Source organism: Macrotis lagotis, chromosome X, assembly GCF_037893015.1.
Source record: "Macrotis lagotis isolate mMagLag1 chromosome X, bilby.v1.9.chrom.fasta, whole genome shotgun sequence".
Taxonomy (NCBI): domain Eukaryota; kingdom Metazoa; phylum Chordata; class Mammalia; order Peramelemorphia; family Peramelidae; genus Macrotis; species Macrotis lagotis.
The window spans coordinates 137,228,764-137,248,040 of NC_133666.1; the positions used below are offsets into that span (position 1 = coordinate 137,228,764).

At 40.0% G+C, this 19,277-nt stretch overlaps 1 protein-coding gene across 3 annotated transcripts in view; it reads left to right on the top strand.

Moving 5' to 3' along the window:
- Positions 1 to 2,873: 2,873 nt before the first annotated feature.
- The window catches only part of AMZ1 (archaelysin family metallopeptidase 1), a 42,425-nt gene continuing 26,021 nt past the window's right edge, over positions 2,874 to 19,277 (top strand). Inside the window, exons 1-3 of one of the 3 annotated variants that reach the window (XM_074199474.1) lie at positions 2,874 to 3,149; positions 14,336 to 15,009; positions 15,916 to 16,083. In XM_074199474.1, the coding sequence (XP_074055575.1) occupies positions 14,706 to 15,009; positions 15,916 to 16,083 (472 nt within the window). In that variant the 5' untranslated portion in view covers positions 2,874 to 3,149; positions 14,336 to 14,705. Of the gene's footprint in view, positions 3,150 to 4,208; positions 4,438 to 14,335; positions 15,010 to 15,915; positions 16,084 to 19,277 lie in introns of those variants that run through there. The other 2 variants (XM_074199472.1, XM_074199473.1) reach the window with 2 other exon arrangements.

Genomic DNA, 19,277 nt, shown 5'->3' on the forward strand with positions numbered 1-19,277 from the left:
GCTCCAAATCATTATTCATTAGAGAAATGCAAATTACAAAAACAATGAGGTAGATTGGCTAAGATGAGAAAAAGGGAAAATGATCAATGTTGGAGAGGTTGGGGGGAGGATTGAGACATTAATGCATTCCTGGTGGAGTTGTGAATAGATCCAACCATTCTGGAGAGCAATATGGAACTATGTCCAAACAGCAATAAAAATGTCCATTCCTTTTTACCCAAAAATTCCAATTCTAGGCCTATATCCAGAAGAAATAAAAAATGGGAGAAGTCCTATATATGTTTCAAAATATTCATAGCAGCTCTTTTTGAAGAGGCAAAGAATTGGAAATTGAGGGAATGCTCATCAATTGGGAATTGGATAAACAAGTTATGGTACATGAATAATATGGAATATTGTTGTTCCTTAAGAAACCATAAATGGTCAGACAGGATCTGATTCTGAGGAAGGGAACAGAACCAAGAGAACAATGTACACATTAACAAGAATATCAACCTTGATCAACCTTGAAGGAAGCAGCTCCTCTCAGCAGTTCAGAGAGCAGCTATGGACAATGTTATTCCCATCCAGAGGAAGAAAAACAAAACAAAATCAAAAAAATCCTCCTTCAGAATCTGATGAACACTTTATAAAAGTTATCTCTTATGTATCTTACATATCTCTTCCCCCTAATCCTCATACTAAAAATGACTAATCTGTAAATATGTTCATCAAAAATGTGTATATACAATGTTAACCTGACTGATCACTGCTGAGGGGAGGGGGGGTGGGAAGGGAGGGTGGAAAGAAATTTTCTAACTTAAAAATATACATGTGCATATGGATGAAAAAATAAGAAAGAAAAAAGAAAATCTTCCAAGACAATTCTAAAGGACCCATGATGAAAAAATGCTTCACCTTCAGAGAGAGAGAATTAATGAACTCTGAATGCAGACTGAAGAATACTTTTTTTAATTCACCCCCTCTGTGTCATTCGTGCTTAAACCTTTCATTGTCTATCTCACTGGCACACATTCCCCCACCCTCAATAAAATCTGTTTACTTTAGCATTCAGAGCCTTTGGTGTTCTTGTTCCTACCTAAGAGGTTGAAATCCCCTGGATCCTATTTTTGCCAGCCTTACTATGTAAATGATCTAGTGTAGGTCACATTATTGCCCCTTTACTGTTGAAAGTGAAGAATCTCTATTGAAGGTTCCAGTAAACCTCACTGGCACTTTCAATTGAAGCTATAGACTTTGTAGCAACAGGAAGTGATTGTTTCCAGTGCCACCACATACCAGACCATCCCAGATAAAACTTTGTTTCCAATCATATCATCTCCAAAGACTTTGTTTTCATTAATATCTTGGATAACTTGTAATTTAAACTTCATGTAACTATAAACTTTATAACTTCAATATGTTTTAAAATCATATGGATTTTTTTTTTATTTGGCAATACATTCAAATATGAATCCCTTTCATTTGCTGTTGGGCATTAAACTATTTGGAAAAAAAAATTGAGAGATGGGATAGTTGCTTTGTCTTTCCTTCCTAGGAATTATCTATATTTCCAGTCATATCTCCAACTGATCTCCTTTGTGACTGCACTAGCCAGTACAACAGATGTCCTCACCACCTTATGCTGTCCTCCATGTCTTTGCTTAGTCCCCCAAATCCCCCCACCCCAATCCTGCTTACTTTTTCTTATTGTCCATTATTCCCCACTATTACATATAAGACACATTCTCAGTCCCTTTTTCCTAGCCCACTCCAGACTATAGCAATCTTTCCTTTTTTGTTATCTGCCACTCAGTTGGCAGCTAATCACTTGTCCTTCCTGCAAGCCAGATACTGAGTTTTCCAGGGGGTTTGGTAATAAAAATAAAGAGTCATCATATCCTCCTGAATTTGTCCATTAGCTAGGGGGGAAGCAGGGACCAGAATCAGACCCCTATACTTATTTGGTTTTTTCCCTCATCTTGCAACTGAATCTGAATCTTCAAAACCTCTCTGAGCACCTCCCAGAAAGGGGATTGTATTTTCAATAAAATAGGTCTCAAGAACTTCAAAGCTTCAACTGAGTCCTGGACAGAGTCAGCCCCACCCTAAGATTCTCCCACACCCCTGAATGGGAGAGGTCCAGCAAAAGGCTCTTTCACTCATTCCTACTTCTTCAAAAAAAAAACTGTAATTTTTAGTTTTAATTTAATTCCTGCAATTCACAGGAACTAAAATTTAGATGTGCTGTTTGGTGGAAGAGATTTCTCTAGATGACTATTCTAAAGTAGTGAGATCTTCATTGAATTAAATAAATGGAAATGAAAGACCCTGTAAATCATATTCAATTTTTTTTGACTTTTAGTTCTTTTAAAAGCATTAGCTTATGGAAAGAATACAAACAGGGAACAGCATAGGTGGATCCCTTTTCAAACACTAAACTGTTCTTCTGGGAGTGAGACAATTAAATTCCAGAGATCTTTCCTGGAGAACCATAAAAACTGATGAAATACTCTCTGAAGCAAGCTTCTTATTTCCAGTGAAGGAAAGAAAACCTATTAATTCTGTTCCTTTGAGGGGAACTGCCCTCCAAGTTGGCAGTGCCTTAAACTTAATATTTTACTTCCTAGGTGCTGGATTGCAGAATTAGGAGTGAAGAGGTGCTTGCCCCTGGGCTGGGGGAAAGAGAAGAGAAAGAAAAGGATCCCCAAATAGTTTGGCACCAATTTGGTGGAATCTCAACTATCCGTCCTATCAGTCAGTCATTCCAAAGGTTACCAAGACTGGGGGTGGGGAATGAGGATAAAGAATCTTCTTCATATCTTAAAGAACAATTGTGATAGAGAGAAAAGAAGTGTCTCCTTCCTTTCCCCATCCCAATCCCCTCTTTTTTGGCAAACATGTTTTTCCATTACCGCACATCTCCCTGACACGTGTTATTTTTTCCCCCTCGCCTCCAAGCTCACCCCCATTGCCCCTCCGATCGCACTGTTGATTTCTCGCCTGCCTTTATCGCTGCCCTTGTCTCTTCAAATCTTCTCCCTCGCTGTGCTGACGTCACGGCGAAGCCTCCCTGGTTTTCCTTCCACATACCAACTACACACGTTCCTCTTCAAGTCTCTCCCAACAACCAGGTTCTGTCTCTGCCAGAGGACGCGGCGGCTTTCAAGGTAAGCCCAGGCTAGGCGTTGGCATGGGGGGTAGGGGGGAGCGGCACGGGGGAAGAGGGCTAGAAGACAGTCTGACAACTTCTCGCTTGTTGCATCAAGTGGGAAGACGAGCTGAGGGAGGGAGTTAGGGGGGCAGGCTTGATTTCGGATCAGTAGATGTGGGGAGGGAGAGAGGAGAATCAAAATGCAGAGCCTTCAGCAGAAAGAAGTGAGGCTGCCAAAGAAGAGATTAGTTGAGAAATTAAAACCCAATTCCCTAGGGACGGATTAACTCCAGACGTGGGATCATCCGTCCCTGGAACTGCGTGAGAACTAGCTGAAGTTCTATCAACTCCATCCTAAGGGCAAAGAGGAGACCAGACACAAGCGATCGGAAAACGGAATTGGGAAGGGGGGGGGGGGGCGGAGGAGCTAGATCTGAAGAGCGGATTGTGTGGTGGGTGTGGGTTGGTCGGTTGGTTTTTCCTTTTCCCAATCTGAAGGCGAAGGCAACTAGCTGGTTAAGGTGATGCCTTCCACAACCCTGGGAAAGGCGATGAGTTCAATGGGGGCATTCCAGTTGAGAGCAGGTGCTGCCGTTCAAAGTAGGGATGCTGGCAGCTTGCTGGCTGGGGTACAAGATGCTCCTTGCCCTGGCCCGACAGGAGCAGGACAGTCTGGTTATTTTCCCCAAGGAAACATCTAAGGGCAGATTGCTCTCCAACGTGCTGCCTGCTTCTCCCCCATCCTCCACCCCCCTTCCTAGAACTCGTGCTTGTTTGGGTTCTCGGGGCTCTGCTGCAGTGCATTCTTGCCTTTAGAACAACTGTCAGAAAAGGACTCCCAAATTGTGTGTGTGTGTGTGTGTGTGTGTGTGTGTGTGTGTGTGTGTGTGTGTGTGCAGCAGACGGAAGAGGTTCGGAGGCAGCAGAGGTAGGGGCTGCTGGCTGGCTAGGAGAGTAGACTGGAAAACACGGCAGCTGCCCGGAAGATCCTAGCAATCCCACGCGGGGAGAGGGGAGAGGGGAGAGGGGAGGCTTTCCCAGAGGAGAAGGAGGGGGATGCCCCTGGCAGAGCTAAGACCTTCTCATAGAGATGCTGCTGCAGTTGCTGCTGCCTTTGAAAAAGCCTGGATGCTAATACACAGTGAATTGTAAGAAGGGGTGGGGCGGCAGATTCCAGAATTGGGGCCAAAGAAACCCCCAAAGACGCCTACTTGCGAGCCACACCCCGGAATGGAGAGATCCACGGAAATACCAGTTACTTTTTGAAAGGTCCCTAGGCAGAAATGAAATACTTTGGACAGGAGGTAAGGAGAGTTTTTGGTTTGGGTTTTTTTTTTTTTTTTTTTTTTTACTTAAGCTAGATTAGAATGGAGGGTTTTTTGGTGCAGTGCTGTGATTTGTTCTTCTCTCTCCTCTTTCCCCCATCCCGACTCCAGAGGATCAATATTGTCAAGCTTAGGAAAATCCTGAAGTTGTGGATGTTTTGGAAATTCAAGGGGGCTCAGCCAGGGCTGGGAGAGGAGGACTTAGGGGTTGGGTAAGGATAGTTTGAAACCCTCCCCAGCTAAGTTCAGAGGCAAGAAAAGAGACACTGCCTCTATCCTCTATGTCACGGGTTCTTATACAGGAGGAGTGGAGAATCAGCCGGGGTGTGTGTGTGTGTGTGTGTGTGTGTGAGATGGAACAGGAAGCTAGTGAGACTTGGGTGAAAGCTTTAATAATACTTTCCTGTATGTGTATTGGAACCAGTGGCCAAGGATACTTAGGGAATCTCTTTCTCTGAGGATATATGAAAATGGGATGAACTTCATTTGCCTGGGATGTAGCTAAGTGTGATCTTGTCTAAGGGCAGGGAAGGTGGACTATATAAATATCTTTTCAAGGTCCCCTCCAATAAGGAGATTCTGTATCTGATTAGGAAAGTCAGAATCGAATCTCATACAAGTCAACATTGTTTGTTTTATTGAAAATTAAGCTGATTCCGATACTTATTTTTTCTCTCCCTCACCTCCCCCACTACACAGATCAGAAAAACAAGGGAAATTTTCGTTTTTAAAGGAAAACAAACTTTAAAAATGTTGCAGAAGATGAATGTCCTCCCTTACTTCTCCTACTATGATGATAAAGCTGTAAGGAGTGAAGTTCAGTGGTTAGAATTAAGAAAAATAGTAGTGGAAATTTTCCGCAAACGTTTACTGAGAGCACAGGCTATCTGTCTGTGTGACCTTGGAGAAGTCCATTTTAATCTTGCTATTTCATTTCTTATTCTTCTGAGCATTTCATCACAAAACACTTAAACCTCTTTCTGTACATGGCATCTTCACAAAGTCCAATGTCTATAAGTGCTTCAAAATCCCTTTCTGAATAGCTTTATGCAGCTGCAATGATATTTTCAAAGTTTAATCAGAATAAATTGTTAAAAAAAAAGAAACAGTGTGATTTCTTTGTTGGAGGCTGGGGCATAAGTCCTATGGGGAAGAGCAAAGTAACCCAAGCTATGGTGATTCAGAACAACCTGACCTTGATTTCCTACCCAATGATGCACTTCCTTTATTGCAGTGAAGTGATAGTCCCTGCCCTCTGGTGCACTCCATGTTGGGCACACAGAGCATCTAAGGATGAGTGGTTCAAGTTTTTCTGGCAAAGAGAGGCTCAGTGAACAGTTTCTCCTCTGCAAAATAAAACAAGGATGGAAAAGTTGGCCTGAAGAAAAAAGTTTGCCATTGGTTTGGATGATCTCTGAGCAAAGATACACTCAAACCAGAGACAACATTTTCCACCATATATGATGCCAATGAAATGGTTCAGTCAAAAACAAACATTACATATAAGATTTTTCCAGCAGTTTGCAAAGAAGCAATATGCAAAGAGTGGCCAGGAATAGCCAAGAGTGGCTTGGATTCTGTAGAATACAAGCTACATATTGGAAATTCCCATTTTTCTATTCAGTTCTCTAATGCAAACAGCATCATCCCACAACCATTTCCAAGATAAATAGGCTGGTGTGGAGCAGAGACAGCAGGTAAATTGTCCCACCCCAACTGTGAGCACAGACAAACACAGATATATCTCCCAGAGGACCTACCCAAACCCAGAACAGGGTCTGGCAAAGAGAAAGTCTTTATATTCACAACAGATCCAGCATCTGTTTCAATCTGACAAACAGTTTCCTGAAGAAATGACCTGACAAGATAAGAAGCTCAGGCAGTCTCTGATAGGAAGGGGATTTTCCTTAATGACATGGATCAATCATGACCATAGTCCTTTTGGAAAGATCTAGCCAAGTTCCTAGTCCCCTGGGGCCTACTTTGAACATATTAGGATTGATCTCAGGTTATGATGACCCAGGAAGATGTTCCACACCCATGATTATGGATGGAGAACTTTTCTTAAAATGCTGTGAGCATGCACTTCTACACACTTGTAGTCATTTCCTTTTCCAACAGGCACTCTTTCTTTGTCAACATCTCTTTAGGAAGAGTCCAATGGATCAAACTGTTGGCTTCAGCCAGTCCTGTCACAGCAACAGACAGAATCACAGATCCAAGGCTGGCAGGGATTTCAGAGGCCATCACTCCCTCATTTTATAGATGAGGAAACCAAAGCCCAGACAGGACATGGGATTTAGTCAAGGTAACTAGATAGTCAAGTGCCAAAGGTGGATCTGTCCTTTGACTGAAAGCTAACTTATTCAAATAACTTATCCATTATAAATTAATGCTTCTTTTTATTGTTTGTTTTTTGTTTGCAAGGCAATGGGGTTAAGTGACTTGCCCAAGGTCACACAGTAAATTCGTGCTTCAGAGGACTTAGGGCTTCTCTGGTTGACTGAGCATTTTGAGTTCTATGGTTGGACATTTGGAACTGAGTGGCATGTGAAACTGACTTTTCCCTTCTTTAACTGGTTCAGCTAATGTGGCTTATTTTTCTTTGTGGCTGTCACATTCACACAACAGTGCTCATCATTCTGTTTTGTGGATATTATGAGCAACTTCCCAGGGAACAAAAGACCAAAAAGGAAATGCTTTGAAAATACTAGTCTAGAGTTCATAGTACAGTTTGGAACATGACTTTGGAGAGGAAGTCTTTTACTAGTGATGAAAGTCTGAGGGTAAGAAAGTGTGTGTTAACAGAGCATGTAACTAGGAATTCATTCCTCCTAGAGTAAAAAGAGTTGGGGGGGGGGAGAGGAAACATTGCAAAGGACAGTTTTAGCTGTTGGTTGAGTTTTATGGCTGTTGTTTAACAGTTGTATGATCACAGGTACAAACACACTGGGAAAGGATGTTTCTGAGGGGATAACAAGGGATCAGGATTGGATTGTGCAGACAGTAGAAGACTATGGAAAAGTATTGGAACAGTTGCCTATTCAAAAGAATTATGTGTCTCCCTCCCATATCAGCACCCTGAGACAAAGCTCAAGGTACCCTACTCTAGTTATAATTCCATTGGCAGTAAAGTCTCTGAACATAACTAAAGAAAGGAAATGACTGCTTATATCATTCCCCTTCTCTTGGATGTCATAGAACATTTCTGAAAGGCAAATAGCAATTTAAAGATTTTTGAGATAAAGTCTCAGAATCCTCTCTTGAATTATGAGTTTGAATTACTTCTAGATATCACCTGAGCAGCTAGGTGGCACAGTGGATAGAATCTGGGGCTGGAGTCAGGAATACTTGAGTTCAGTCTCTTACTAGCTGTGTGATCCTGAACAAATCACTTAACCTCATTTGCCTCAGTTTCCCCATCTGTAAAATGAGCTGAAGAAGGAAATGGTAAACTACTCCAGCATCTCTGCCAAGAAAATCCCAAATGGGGTCATGAAGGATCAGCATGAATGAAATGACTGAACAATAAAAGTCATCAGTGACTGTTTTATAACATTAGTTTTTTTTCTTTTCCTTGAAAGTCCATGACAAATAGTCAGAATCTTTAAGTATGCAAACCAACCTGTATTATTTCTTGTTTCTTAAGGTACCCATCAATTATGGTGCTATCATTCCCAAATCTGGTTGCCCTAGAGAATGCCAGTGGCCTCCATGAGAGATTGCTATGATCTAAAGAGAATAATTTATAGGCTGACTTTTGATGGTAGAAGAAATAATTTGCAGGTGGCTAAAATATTAAGATAATGATTTCGAGGTGACTGTCAATTGTGATGAGACAATACAACTGAGATGCATTTAAATGTAGGGTCCTGTTGATAGCAAAGATGCATAAACAACATTTGTAATATCCATTTCCAGAAATAAAAAAGTGAATTGCAACACTTACATGGGATCATAACATAAGAAATTTAGAGTTGGAAGGGACCTAAGGGACATTAGTACAAGTCCAGATGAGAAGAGTGAGAATCAATGAATTAAGTGACTTACTGAAGAGTCACATAGGGAATAAGGATATGACAGAACTGGGATTTAATAGTCATAGCCTCTAATGCCAAACCAGTATTCTTTCCACTGAATAACTGTAGTTTCCAAATTTGTAAAATGAAAATTTGAGTATTCATATATTGAGTTTGAGTCAGGTTTATCTTAAATGAGATGAGAACCTTGACAAAATAATAATAAATAATAATAATAATTACATATTTTAAATAATATATGGTTGATATACATATATATATATATATATTACAGCTAGAAGAAGTAGAAGACAGAATACCAGGCCTGGAGTTAGGAAGACCTGAGTTCAAATTCAGATTTAGATATTTACTAACTGTGTTGACACCCTGGGCAAGTCACTTAATCCTGTTTGCCTCAATTGCTCATCTGAACTAGAGAAGGAAATTACCAAACCACTGCAGAATCTTTGCTGAGAAAATCCAAATGGAGCCTTGAAGAGTAGGATATGACTGAAAAGACCAAGCAACACCATAGAAATAATGATTATATGCTATGCTATGTATATATTATACATCATAACATATATTCATATATATATATATATGCCATTTTCTCTTTCAGAGAAGAGAGTCCAATGTGCTGAGATAAAGCCAGGAAACATATAAAGAAGTAAGAGCAGGCATTTATAAAAAAGTGAAATAAGTTTACATGTTTTGCTTATCGAGTCAAACCAACCAGATTTGAGAATACATGTTCAATTACTTCAATCTTTTCCTAATTTTTTTTTTCCTTAGCAAGACGTCTAGTCTGTTTCTTTGATATTTTGTGGTCCTAGCCATATGGGCACCAACTTGTCTGCCCCCTTCCCATTCTGCCTTCTGTCAAACAATCTCTCTGCTAATCATAAATTAGCACTCCCAAGTTGACACATTTACAGCTACCATTCAGAAGACAGATCTCTCTATAGTAAAAGAAACCTACACAATTTACATTCAAGTGAGATTATTCATCTCATTGCATAACATTCTGATGACCATGATGGCTCCAAAGGTCTTTTTTTTTGAGAATAGGGTTCCCTATTTCACCCAGACAGAATTATCACAGTTTTCAAGGGCTGATCATACTTTTGATTATTAGGAAAGCTTTCACTTCTTCCATTTCTGGCCTGAACCAATTTGCCCATCCTTAGGGAATGTTGTGTCTCCTTCCTTGTCCTCTCCTTCCCCTACCCTCAGATCCTCAGGGGGCTTACCATATTGGTACCAGACAGTGCAAACACATGATTGGCTTTAGCTCTAATGCAGCAGAGAACTCCCAATCTTAGACAATCCATCAGCCTGAGCCTCCCCAACAGCAGGGATTACAAGTGTGAATCATTATGTCTAGCCAAATGTCAATTTAAAATACATTCTTCCTATATTTTCAGACTATGCCTTAGGGTCTGGGATAGGGACCTAATGGTGGATGGGCATAAGGCTCCAGATATCCAGTTGTGAGTAACATCTGTTAGTCTTCTCCACAGGGACTACCCCATCTTTCAGTCAAGGTTTCCTGGTGGCCAGGATGGAATCTGGTATTCTTGTGGAAGGTCAGTGGGCAGTTCCTCAGCAATACAAGAGCTAGGAAGAGAGGGTAACAGGGATGCCAAGTCCCAGGGAGAACTGAAGATCAGATACTGGGCTAGAAACCAAGCTGAATAAGATGAACAATAGATGAGGTGATGCCTGCCCCCAGTTTCTGCTCCTGGGATATTTCAGGCTTTTGGACCGCTTGAGCTCTGCAGTTCAGAGTTGCAGTAGGTCTAGACAGTCAAATGTCTCCCCTAAGACTAGCACCAATGTGGGGAGCCCCCAGGAGGTGGGGATAGGCCACTAGGCTGTCTAAGGAGGAGTGACCCAACAGAAGTCATAAACAGACTAGGTCAAAGCTCCTATGCCAGTCTGTAGTAGAATCAAGTCCATGAGTGTTTGTTACATTTCCAGCCTTGGTGAGATAGGAAGAACTGTTTTGGAAGGAGAAAAGATGAAAAGATGGTAAAAGATTAGGGGGAAAATTGTAAAACTCAAAATAAATAAAATCTTTAATGGAAAAAACTGGGTTTTTCTACCAGAAATGGTCTACCCAGAAATAGAGAACCATCAACTATGAATTCAAAATTGATCTAGGATCCCCCTAGAACTTCATTTCCAGTCTCTTTAAAAGACAAAAGACAAAAACAAAAAACTTCCTATTTTGTGATTTACTGTTAATAATCTGTAATCAACATTGTCTGTTATATTTGACCTGAATTTTCTTGCCTTTTAATGTATTGATTTACATTTTTTATATATTGTCCTTTAGACTTGCTTTCTTTACTGTGTTTTATTAGCTTTTACAAGCCTTCCTGCATTTCTTTTAAATTTTCATGTTCAATACTCATAATTCAGATACAAATGCATCATATTCTTTTTTTTTGCAAGGCAATGGGGTTAAATGATTTGCCCAAGGTCATACAGCTAGGTAATTATTAAGTGTCTGAAGCTGGATTTGAACTCAGGTCCTCCTGACTCCAGGACTGGTGCTCTATCTACTGTCACCTAGTTGCCCCTTTGCATTACATTCTATATCCCACTTTGTTTAGTCATTTCCATTTTAGGAGTATAGAATTTATCTCCAGATTTTTACTATTGCAAAGCAGTGCTTCTATGAACATTTTGGTAGTATGTTGCCTTTCCTTTTGTCATTGATCTCCTTGAATTGAGGGGACTTCAAAAGGAATTGAAATGGGTGCCTAAAGTCATGCTTTAATAGCTTTCCTTTTTTACTAGTCTTCCTCATTTCTCTAAGCACTTTGTTATGCTGTCAGAAGATGCCAATAGTGTTGGGGGAAGGAGGGAATGGAAAGGGAAAGCATTGTTTCTTCTTAAAACACACACACACACACACACACACACAGAGAGAGAGAGAGAGAGAGAGAGAGAGAGAGAGAGAGAGAGAGAGAGAGAGAGAGAGAGAGAGTCAAACAAACTCATACACCTGTCTAGGTTCAAAAGGAATTCTCTAATTTGTAAAGTGAAACACTCATTCTTCTTCCATTATATTCCTTCCTAAGAGTCCTCTTCCAGTCAAATATATTTCAGCAGTTAAAAAAGCTCTGTTTTCTTTCTCAGATCTCCCTATTTATAGCTTACAGTTGTTGGCATGTATTCATGGCTCTGACTATTTAATTTATATCTCTGGCCTCTCTTGCATGCCTCAGGAAACTTTGGAATCTGTACATTTCTTTGGTGAATGCATTTCTCTTTTTCATCCACCCTGTCTTCTTTTCCTCCCTTTTTTCTACCCATTGTCTTTATCATCTTGGTGTCACAAATCAAAATCTCAGGCCATTTTGATTCAGTGATTGCTGCTTTCTACAGCTTCCATGTAAATATGTGGGATCCTAGCCAATAAAACTTGTAATTCAGATAATGAAAAGGTGTCATGGATAGGAGGAGAATCACGAAGGATGCACTCTGTAATTACAAATTAAATTGGAAAGTCATGTTTCCCATGTGAAGGGGCCCCATTGGACTTGTAGTAGTTAAAAAAAAGCAACTAAGGAAGTCAGCAAAGGTGCCCATCAGTGCTGAATACATTATGGGGAGAAAGGAAGAGAGTGATATACTTCATTACAGGGTTTGTACAGGTCTACAAACCCATTCTGTATAGATTAGAGCTACAGCAGAGCCCATGGCATGGGAGATTCCATGGAAACACATTTTCTGCTACAACTACTCAAGCTATTGGGGGGGGAGGGCAGAATTGGAGAGCAGGGAGGAATTATCATCTACATTTTTAGCTTAAATGTCAAAAATTGTACAGATCCAATAATAGGTAGAAATTAGGGTTGAGAAATAATAAATATAAAGAAAGATAAGAAGGATCACACTTAAAGGATTTTTCATATTCTCAAAAATTCCTGCAGAAAACAGTGTAAATATGCTCTGGTGGGGAACCAAAGCATTTCCTTTGTATAGTGTCTGGTACAGGATCCCATTCAGTGAAGATTTTTGATGAGGAATTCAGTGAGAGAATGTGCCATGTTTTTCTTATTTCATCTATTTTTCTATTTATGCTTAATTAGAGCTTATGTTAAAAAATTAAATTTCAAAATGTGAAAAAAGAGATCTGGATAAACTGCAAGCTTAATAGGAGTAATTCATAATAGGATTAATTGACTTACTCAAGGTCACACAGCTAATTAGTGTTGAGACTGGATTTGAACTCAGGTCTCCCCAACTCAGTGCACTACCTAGCTGCTATGCTTCTCTTAAAGTAGTCCATTTCATATTAGCTTTTTTGGCTGTCATACTATGTTATTAGTAGGTGATATAGTGAATAGATCCCCAAGCTGGAGTCAGGAAGACCTAAGTTCAAATCTGGCCTCAGACATTCACTAGTTGTGATTCTGGGAATGCCACTTAACCATTTGCCTCAGTTTTCTTATCTGTCACATGAGCTGGAAAAGGAAATGATAAAATCAATAGAAAACTCCAAATGGGATAATGAAGAGTCAGGCACGACTGGCAATAACTATACAAGAACCAGAAGCTTCTAGGCACAAGGAAGTGAGTTTTGCTAAGTACCTCAGTAGTACCTGCTGCTGGGGAGATTGAGACCGGGGGGATTGAGATCAGAAGTTTTGAGATTCAATGGGACTAAAGCTGACCAGGTGAACCCCCAAGTCCTGCACCAAAATAGTAAACCCTAGAGAGAGGAAACCATAAGGCTATCTAAGGAAGGAAAAATTGACCCAAGTTGAAAAATAATGTATATGATTAAAGCCTCCATGTCAGTCTATTGGGATCGGGACTGCACTTCTAGCCTGGGTGAGCTAGGAATGCCTAGTTTGAAGAAAAAAAAGGGGGGATGAAAGTGAAATAATGTCTCTGTAACTCACCCTGTTCCAGAATATTGGTTCAGTTTGGGTGTCATAGTTTAAGGATATGGATAAGTTTGAGAATGTACAGAAACGGCATCTTCAATCAGTGTTGTAAAAGATATGGTTCAGGAAACTGGGATATTTAAGCCTGGAGAAGACTCAGGAGGGACCTGTGCCATTGGAAGAAGAAGAATTAGATTGATTTCATTACTCTCCGAAGGATATAGCCAGAAAGAATTGACTGATGGAAGTCACAGAGAGTCTGCAAAAAACTCTCTCCTGATATTTTCCTTACCTGGAATTCTCTCCCTTCCCCTCTCTGCCTCCAACGTTCCCTGACTTCCTTCAAGTCTCAGCTAAAATCTCACCATCTACAGGAAACCTTTCTTGTTTTTTCCTTAATTCTAGTTCCTTCCCTCTATTGATCATCTCCTGTATATAGTATATTTATGCCTAATTATTTACATGCTATCCTCCTCATTAGATTGTGAGCTCCTTGAGACCAAGGATTATCTTTAGTCTTTCTTTGTATTTCTAGCAATTAGAACAGTGTCTCAGCATTTAATAAATATTTATTGACTGGCTCTTCAGGCTTGGTGTCAGGACAAACTTCCTAATAATTAGAGTGGTCTAAAAAGTAGAAAGTGCAATCATCTTTTTTTTTAAACTGTACTATGTTATGGAAATGCTTGTTTTATTCTATAAACTAAAAATAAAATAATTTTTTTAAAAAAGTGAAATGGGCTTCATTGGGAAGGTAGTGCTTCCTTCTCCTTGGAGGTAGTCAATCAGAGACTGGATAAGTATTACTAAATCTGTTATGATGGGAATTACTTTCAGGTTATGGTATGGAGGAAATGGTTATTGAGATGCTTTCTAATTTTAAAATTCTATGATTCTCTAATTGTATAGGAATAAAGAAGACAATATGACTTTTTTCTTCTCTTACTGCAGGATAACCCTATGGGCTTGTGGGTATTATTGTCACCTCATCATTGCCTCTATTGATTCTCAATACCAATCCAGTACCAGTACTGCAAGGAGGTTCTTGGGATCTCTTTCCTGGTAATGTGTACCCACCTGCTGGCATTCTCTAAAGCCACTTAGATCGTTTCAAGAAGTTCTGGATCACAATCCCCTGCACAGAGGGTGAATCTTGAGACTCCCAAGTTTTACTGTCTCTCATTTCTAACTCCTGCTAACCTTACAGACATTCCCCAGAAGAAACATTAAGTCAAGTGAGTTCTTCAGGGTTTGTGACTGCTGATGCCAAATCATCCATCTCCTAAGGCTCTCTCCTAGCTTGAGAGTTTGCCTGGCAGCAATGTTGCAGTGTAAGCATGCTGAGGAATTCAGTTTTGGTCCCCGGGCCCTAAAGGATGCCCTCATCTCCACCAACCCTGTTCTACAGGAACTCTATGCTAAGGCTTTTTCCACCACTGAGAGACTTTTCCTATCTGAAGCATACAACCCACAGAGGACCCTCTTCTGTACATTGGTCATCAGAACGGCCTTTGATTGGCTCCTAAGTCACCCTGATGCCCCAGAGGACTTTGAGACCTTCTACCAGTCTCTCCTAAGGAGGAAACAGAGCATGTGCCGGAAGCATATTTACCTACAGCCAATAGGTACCTTGGGTTGGGAGGAGGGGATGTCACTGAATTTGATTTTGGGCTCCAGGCTTCATACCCTGATCTGTTCATAAGCCAGAATGGGAAAGGATCTAGGTCTATATTTGAGTCTCTCTAGCCCTTACTCTGGAAGATTTCCATAATTTATAACTTGCTATTATAATAGTTTTAACCAGAGTACTCTGAGTTCTGTAAGCTACATAGTATTTTGCTCCAGGCAGCACTTAAAGATGAGAGAGAGAGAGAGAGAGAGAGAGAGAGAGAGAGAGAGAGAGAGAGAGAGAGAGAGAGAAAGGACAACAATGGAAACAACAAAGTGGGGCGGTTTATTTATTCCAGTGCTGAGAGAGATGAAGTGGGTGGAGGTAATAGTATGGTTACAGGATCTTTTGAAAAGAAATGGTATAGCTTTTTACCCCCTCCCCATCTTATTCCTAAAACTGTTGCTTCCTTGGGTTCTAAAGCAAGGGATGATGGAACTTTGCTTGAATCTATAGAGAACAATCACTGAGCATTAGCAATGTTCTAGATTTGAGAGAGAACACTAGTCCACCAGGTGACCTGACAAAATAAACTAGATATAGGTGCCAATCCAGAAGTAAGGGGGACACTCTAAGGGGAAGCTGCAGCTGCTCCAAAGATTCAGATGCAATACTATACTCCAAGATGAGGGGACCCTAACTCTTAGTAAGGGGCAAGCCTTGCTAAGAGCCAGCTGCTAGATAACCAATCATTTGAATTTCACCTGTTCCTTGTGGATGGGTAATTCATCATAGAGATGACCCACAGTTATGAAATGAATGCCAATGACTATATTTCTGCATCTCTGGGCACAGGTGGTTTCTTTGGTCTTTGCAAGGATAAGTCCCAGGCATGAAATGATTATGCTGCTTTTATTCCTAGATCTAAGTGAAGGAGCTGTGGGGAGCTCCCTCCTAGACTGTCTCCAGGGATGTGTGGAATCTTTCTTCCTGGGGCTTCGGGTAAAGTGCCTTCCCTCCATACCCATCTCTTCTATTCACTGCTGCTTCCGTCATCATCGGGACTCTGACAGGATCCAACTGCATGCAGGTCAGTTTGGACTGGGAGTAAAGATAGTGTGGGGCATTATCACTTTCGTTCTGATCAATTAGAGGAAATGACCTGTGGAAGAAGGGAGATAGGGAGGATGAAATCCTGTTTTTTGTGGTGGGATGGGGGGGGAGTTAAGCATATTGGAAAAGAAATTTTAAGAACTAGATTTCCTCTCCCTTGGGTTATTATCAAATCAAGGAATGTAATGGAGGGGAAGGGGAAAGAGCTCTTACAGAATGACTGGTAATTGAGCATCTCTTTATTATTTTTGACTCCAAGGGACTTTTAAAACATATCTAACTTTCTAGGAGAAAACAATATCAGAGGGCAGGGTGGGATAGGTTGGATGACTCATTCATGTCACACACAGGAGTAGAGTAGGACTCCATTGCTAATGTTCTTTCCATTAAAATTGTGCCACCTAAACTGAAGTCTTGAGAACCCCCACCCTTCCCCAGTAGGAAGCTTTGGAAGTGGGATTTAAATCCAGGTCCTCTCACTACAGTGAGGTCTGGGAAAAGTTCCAAGAGAAGTATGTCCTGTCTTAGTTGTTGTCTTCAACAAAGGTGTTCTGCCATTTGGCATTCCTTTGCATAGATGATTTTACTTCTTTTTCTCTTAACAGTCATCTGAATGGACCAACCTTAAAATCATAGGTCCTTGAGATTTAGAGTTGGGTGGTCATCAAATCAACCTCCTCAATTTACAGATGAGGAAACCGAGAGAAAAGTTAAGTGACACCCAGGGTCACACAGCTGATAAATACCTGAGGCAGGATTTAGACCTGCTTACTTAACATGCATTTGAAAGTTATCTTCTTCCCTGTACTAGAGGATTGACAGTGGACTTAGGGGTCAGGATGACTAGATGGGAACAAAAGCAAATGGTCAAGAGTCAGAAGAAAGGCTATCCTCCTTGGAAAGTTCAGTTCCTGTTGATTAACCAGAGAGTCCAAGGGGAGGAAAGGAGGGAATCTTTATGTCTCATAGTCTACTTATTGTTTTTAAAATACTTTTATACTTTCAATGAGATTTTGTAAAATCTTCATTTTACTCCCACATTAAGAGTGAGCATTAGATTTGGAATTATAGGAAGATCTGACTGTGAATCATGTCCTAGACACTTGCAAGTCTTCTCTTTTCTCTAAACCTCAGTTATCTCATCTGTAAAATGGAGATATGGATCTGTAGGAGTTATGCCATGAGATCTAAATGAATTAAGCATTTTGCAAAGGGTTATCTAAGGGTCAATTATCATCATCATCATCATCATCCAATTATTACCATCCTCATTCCTAAAGTATAGGAGAGGAAGAGATTTTTTGACAGATGAGGAAAATGGGGTCCTTTGAAAAAATGATTCCTCTTTCTTAACTGGGAGGTTAGTGAGAAACTACTGGACAAACATGCTACTGCCTGCCAATAATCACTGAGATGCTAATACACTACTACCCAAGTTAAAGGATTTCTTTTCACCAATAATGGAGAGGAGAAATTGTTTCCTTAAGAAAGTTCCTGAGGGGTGGCTAGGTGGCGCAGTGGATAAAGCACCGGCCCTGGAGTCAGGAGGACCTGGGTTCAAATCCGGTCTCAGACACTTAATAATTACCTAGCTGTGTGGCCTTGGGCAAGCCACTTAACCCCATGTGCCTTGCAAAAAAAAAACTAAAAAAATAAGTTCCTGTCAACCTCTTTTGTTTGAGGAGGAAGGTTGGAGACCCCCCCCAAAAAATGGAAACACTCAGATCTGTCTAATATTTGGAAAGGAATGGAATTAAAAAATAATTTTTAATGTGAACTTCATAATCATCAACAAACATTTCAATATTCAAAGAAGAGAATTGTATAGAACACTGAGAACTCTAACATTGATTTTAGAAAAATACTATATTTAAATATACATATAATGATTTATTGATATTCCTACTAAAATTATTTTATTGTTAATTAGAACATCAAAAAGAGTATTTTCACATACTCAGAAGAACAAAAAAAACAGGATTGTAAATGCAAGTATGAATCCTCATTTCATATGATGTGTTTTTTAATGTAATATATAATAAATTCCACCCATTACTTTCTAAACTATTCTACTGGTTTGTTCTTCCTTCTGAAATTGCTTCTGTTCTGTTTATTTAAAAAGATATTTCAATGACTTTTTTTTTGCATCAAGACTCACATTTCCCTGTTTCCCTGTCCCCCTCCTTTAACAACAACAACCACAAAAAATTAGAAAGAAAAACACCCTTGTAGGTGTTTCTTGTAGCAAAAGAAATTCACAGGATGGTCATGTCCAAAAATAATATGTCTCCTTTTGTACTTTGAGACTATCATCTCTCTGTTGGTAGGCAGAGGTTTCATTTTATGTCTTATGGAGAAATGGTTGGTAACTTCATCAATCTGAGTTCTTTTTTATTTTTTTATTTTTTTTAGGTTTTTGCAAGGCAAATGGGGTTAAGTGGCTTGCCCAAGGCCACACAGCTAGGTAATTATTAAGTGTCTGAGACCGGATTTGAACACAGGTACTCCTGACTCCAGGGTCGGTGCTTTATCCACTGCACCACCTAGCCGCCCCTCAATCTGAGGTCTTAAGTTTTTCAGATATATTTTTTTTTTACAGCATAGCTTCTTTTTCCTGATCCATTCTGATTTCTCTTCACTCTGTGTCAGTTTCTACCACACAGGATTGTCTGTGATCATTTCTTTCATCATTTGTTCACCTATCACAATTTGTCCAGTTCATTCCTCAATTAAAGGGTACCCCCTTTAGCTTCTACTTCTCTTTGCTTTTCTTATTTCCACTTTTTGATCTCTCCTTCAGGATCAGTACATTTTTCACCCCTTGAAAGAAAGCAAGAAAAACAAAACCTCTATTATAAACATGTATAATAAAGAAAAACAAATTCCCCAATTGGCCAGCAAGTTTGTTTTGCATGTGATTATTCCCTCCTTGATTTATCCTTCTCAATCCTGCTTCCCTCTATCACCTTGTTTTCCAGTTGAAATTGATGAATTTTTACATTAAACTGTGTGTTCAATTCTCTTTTTTTCTGTTTCAGATAAGTGAAGTTCATCTGATGCTAATTCCTTCCATCCATTCCTCCATGATTATATATTTTTCTTACATATCTTACTTATGAGTTCTATTCCTTCTTCCTTTCTACAGTGGTATCATATTCTTTTACCCTCATT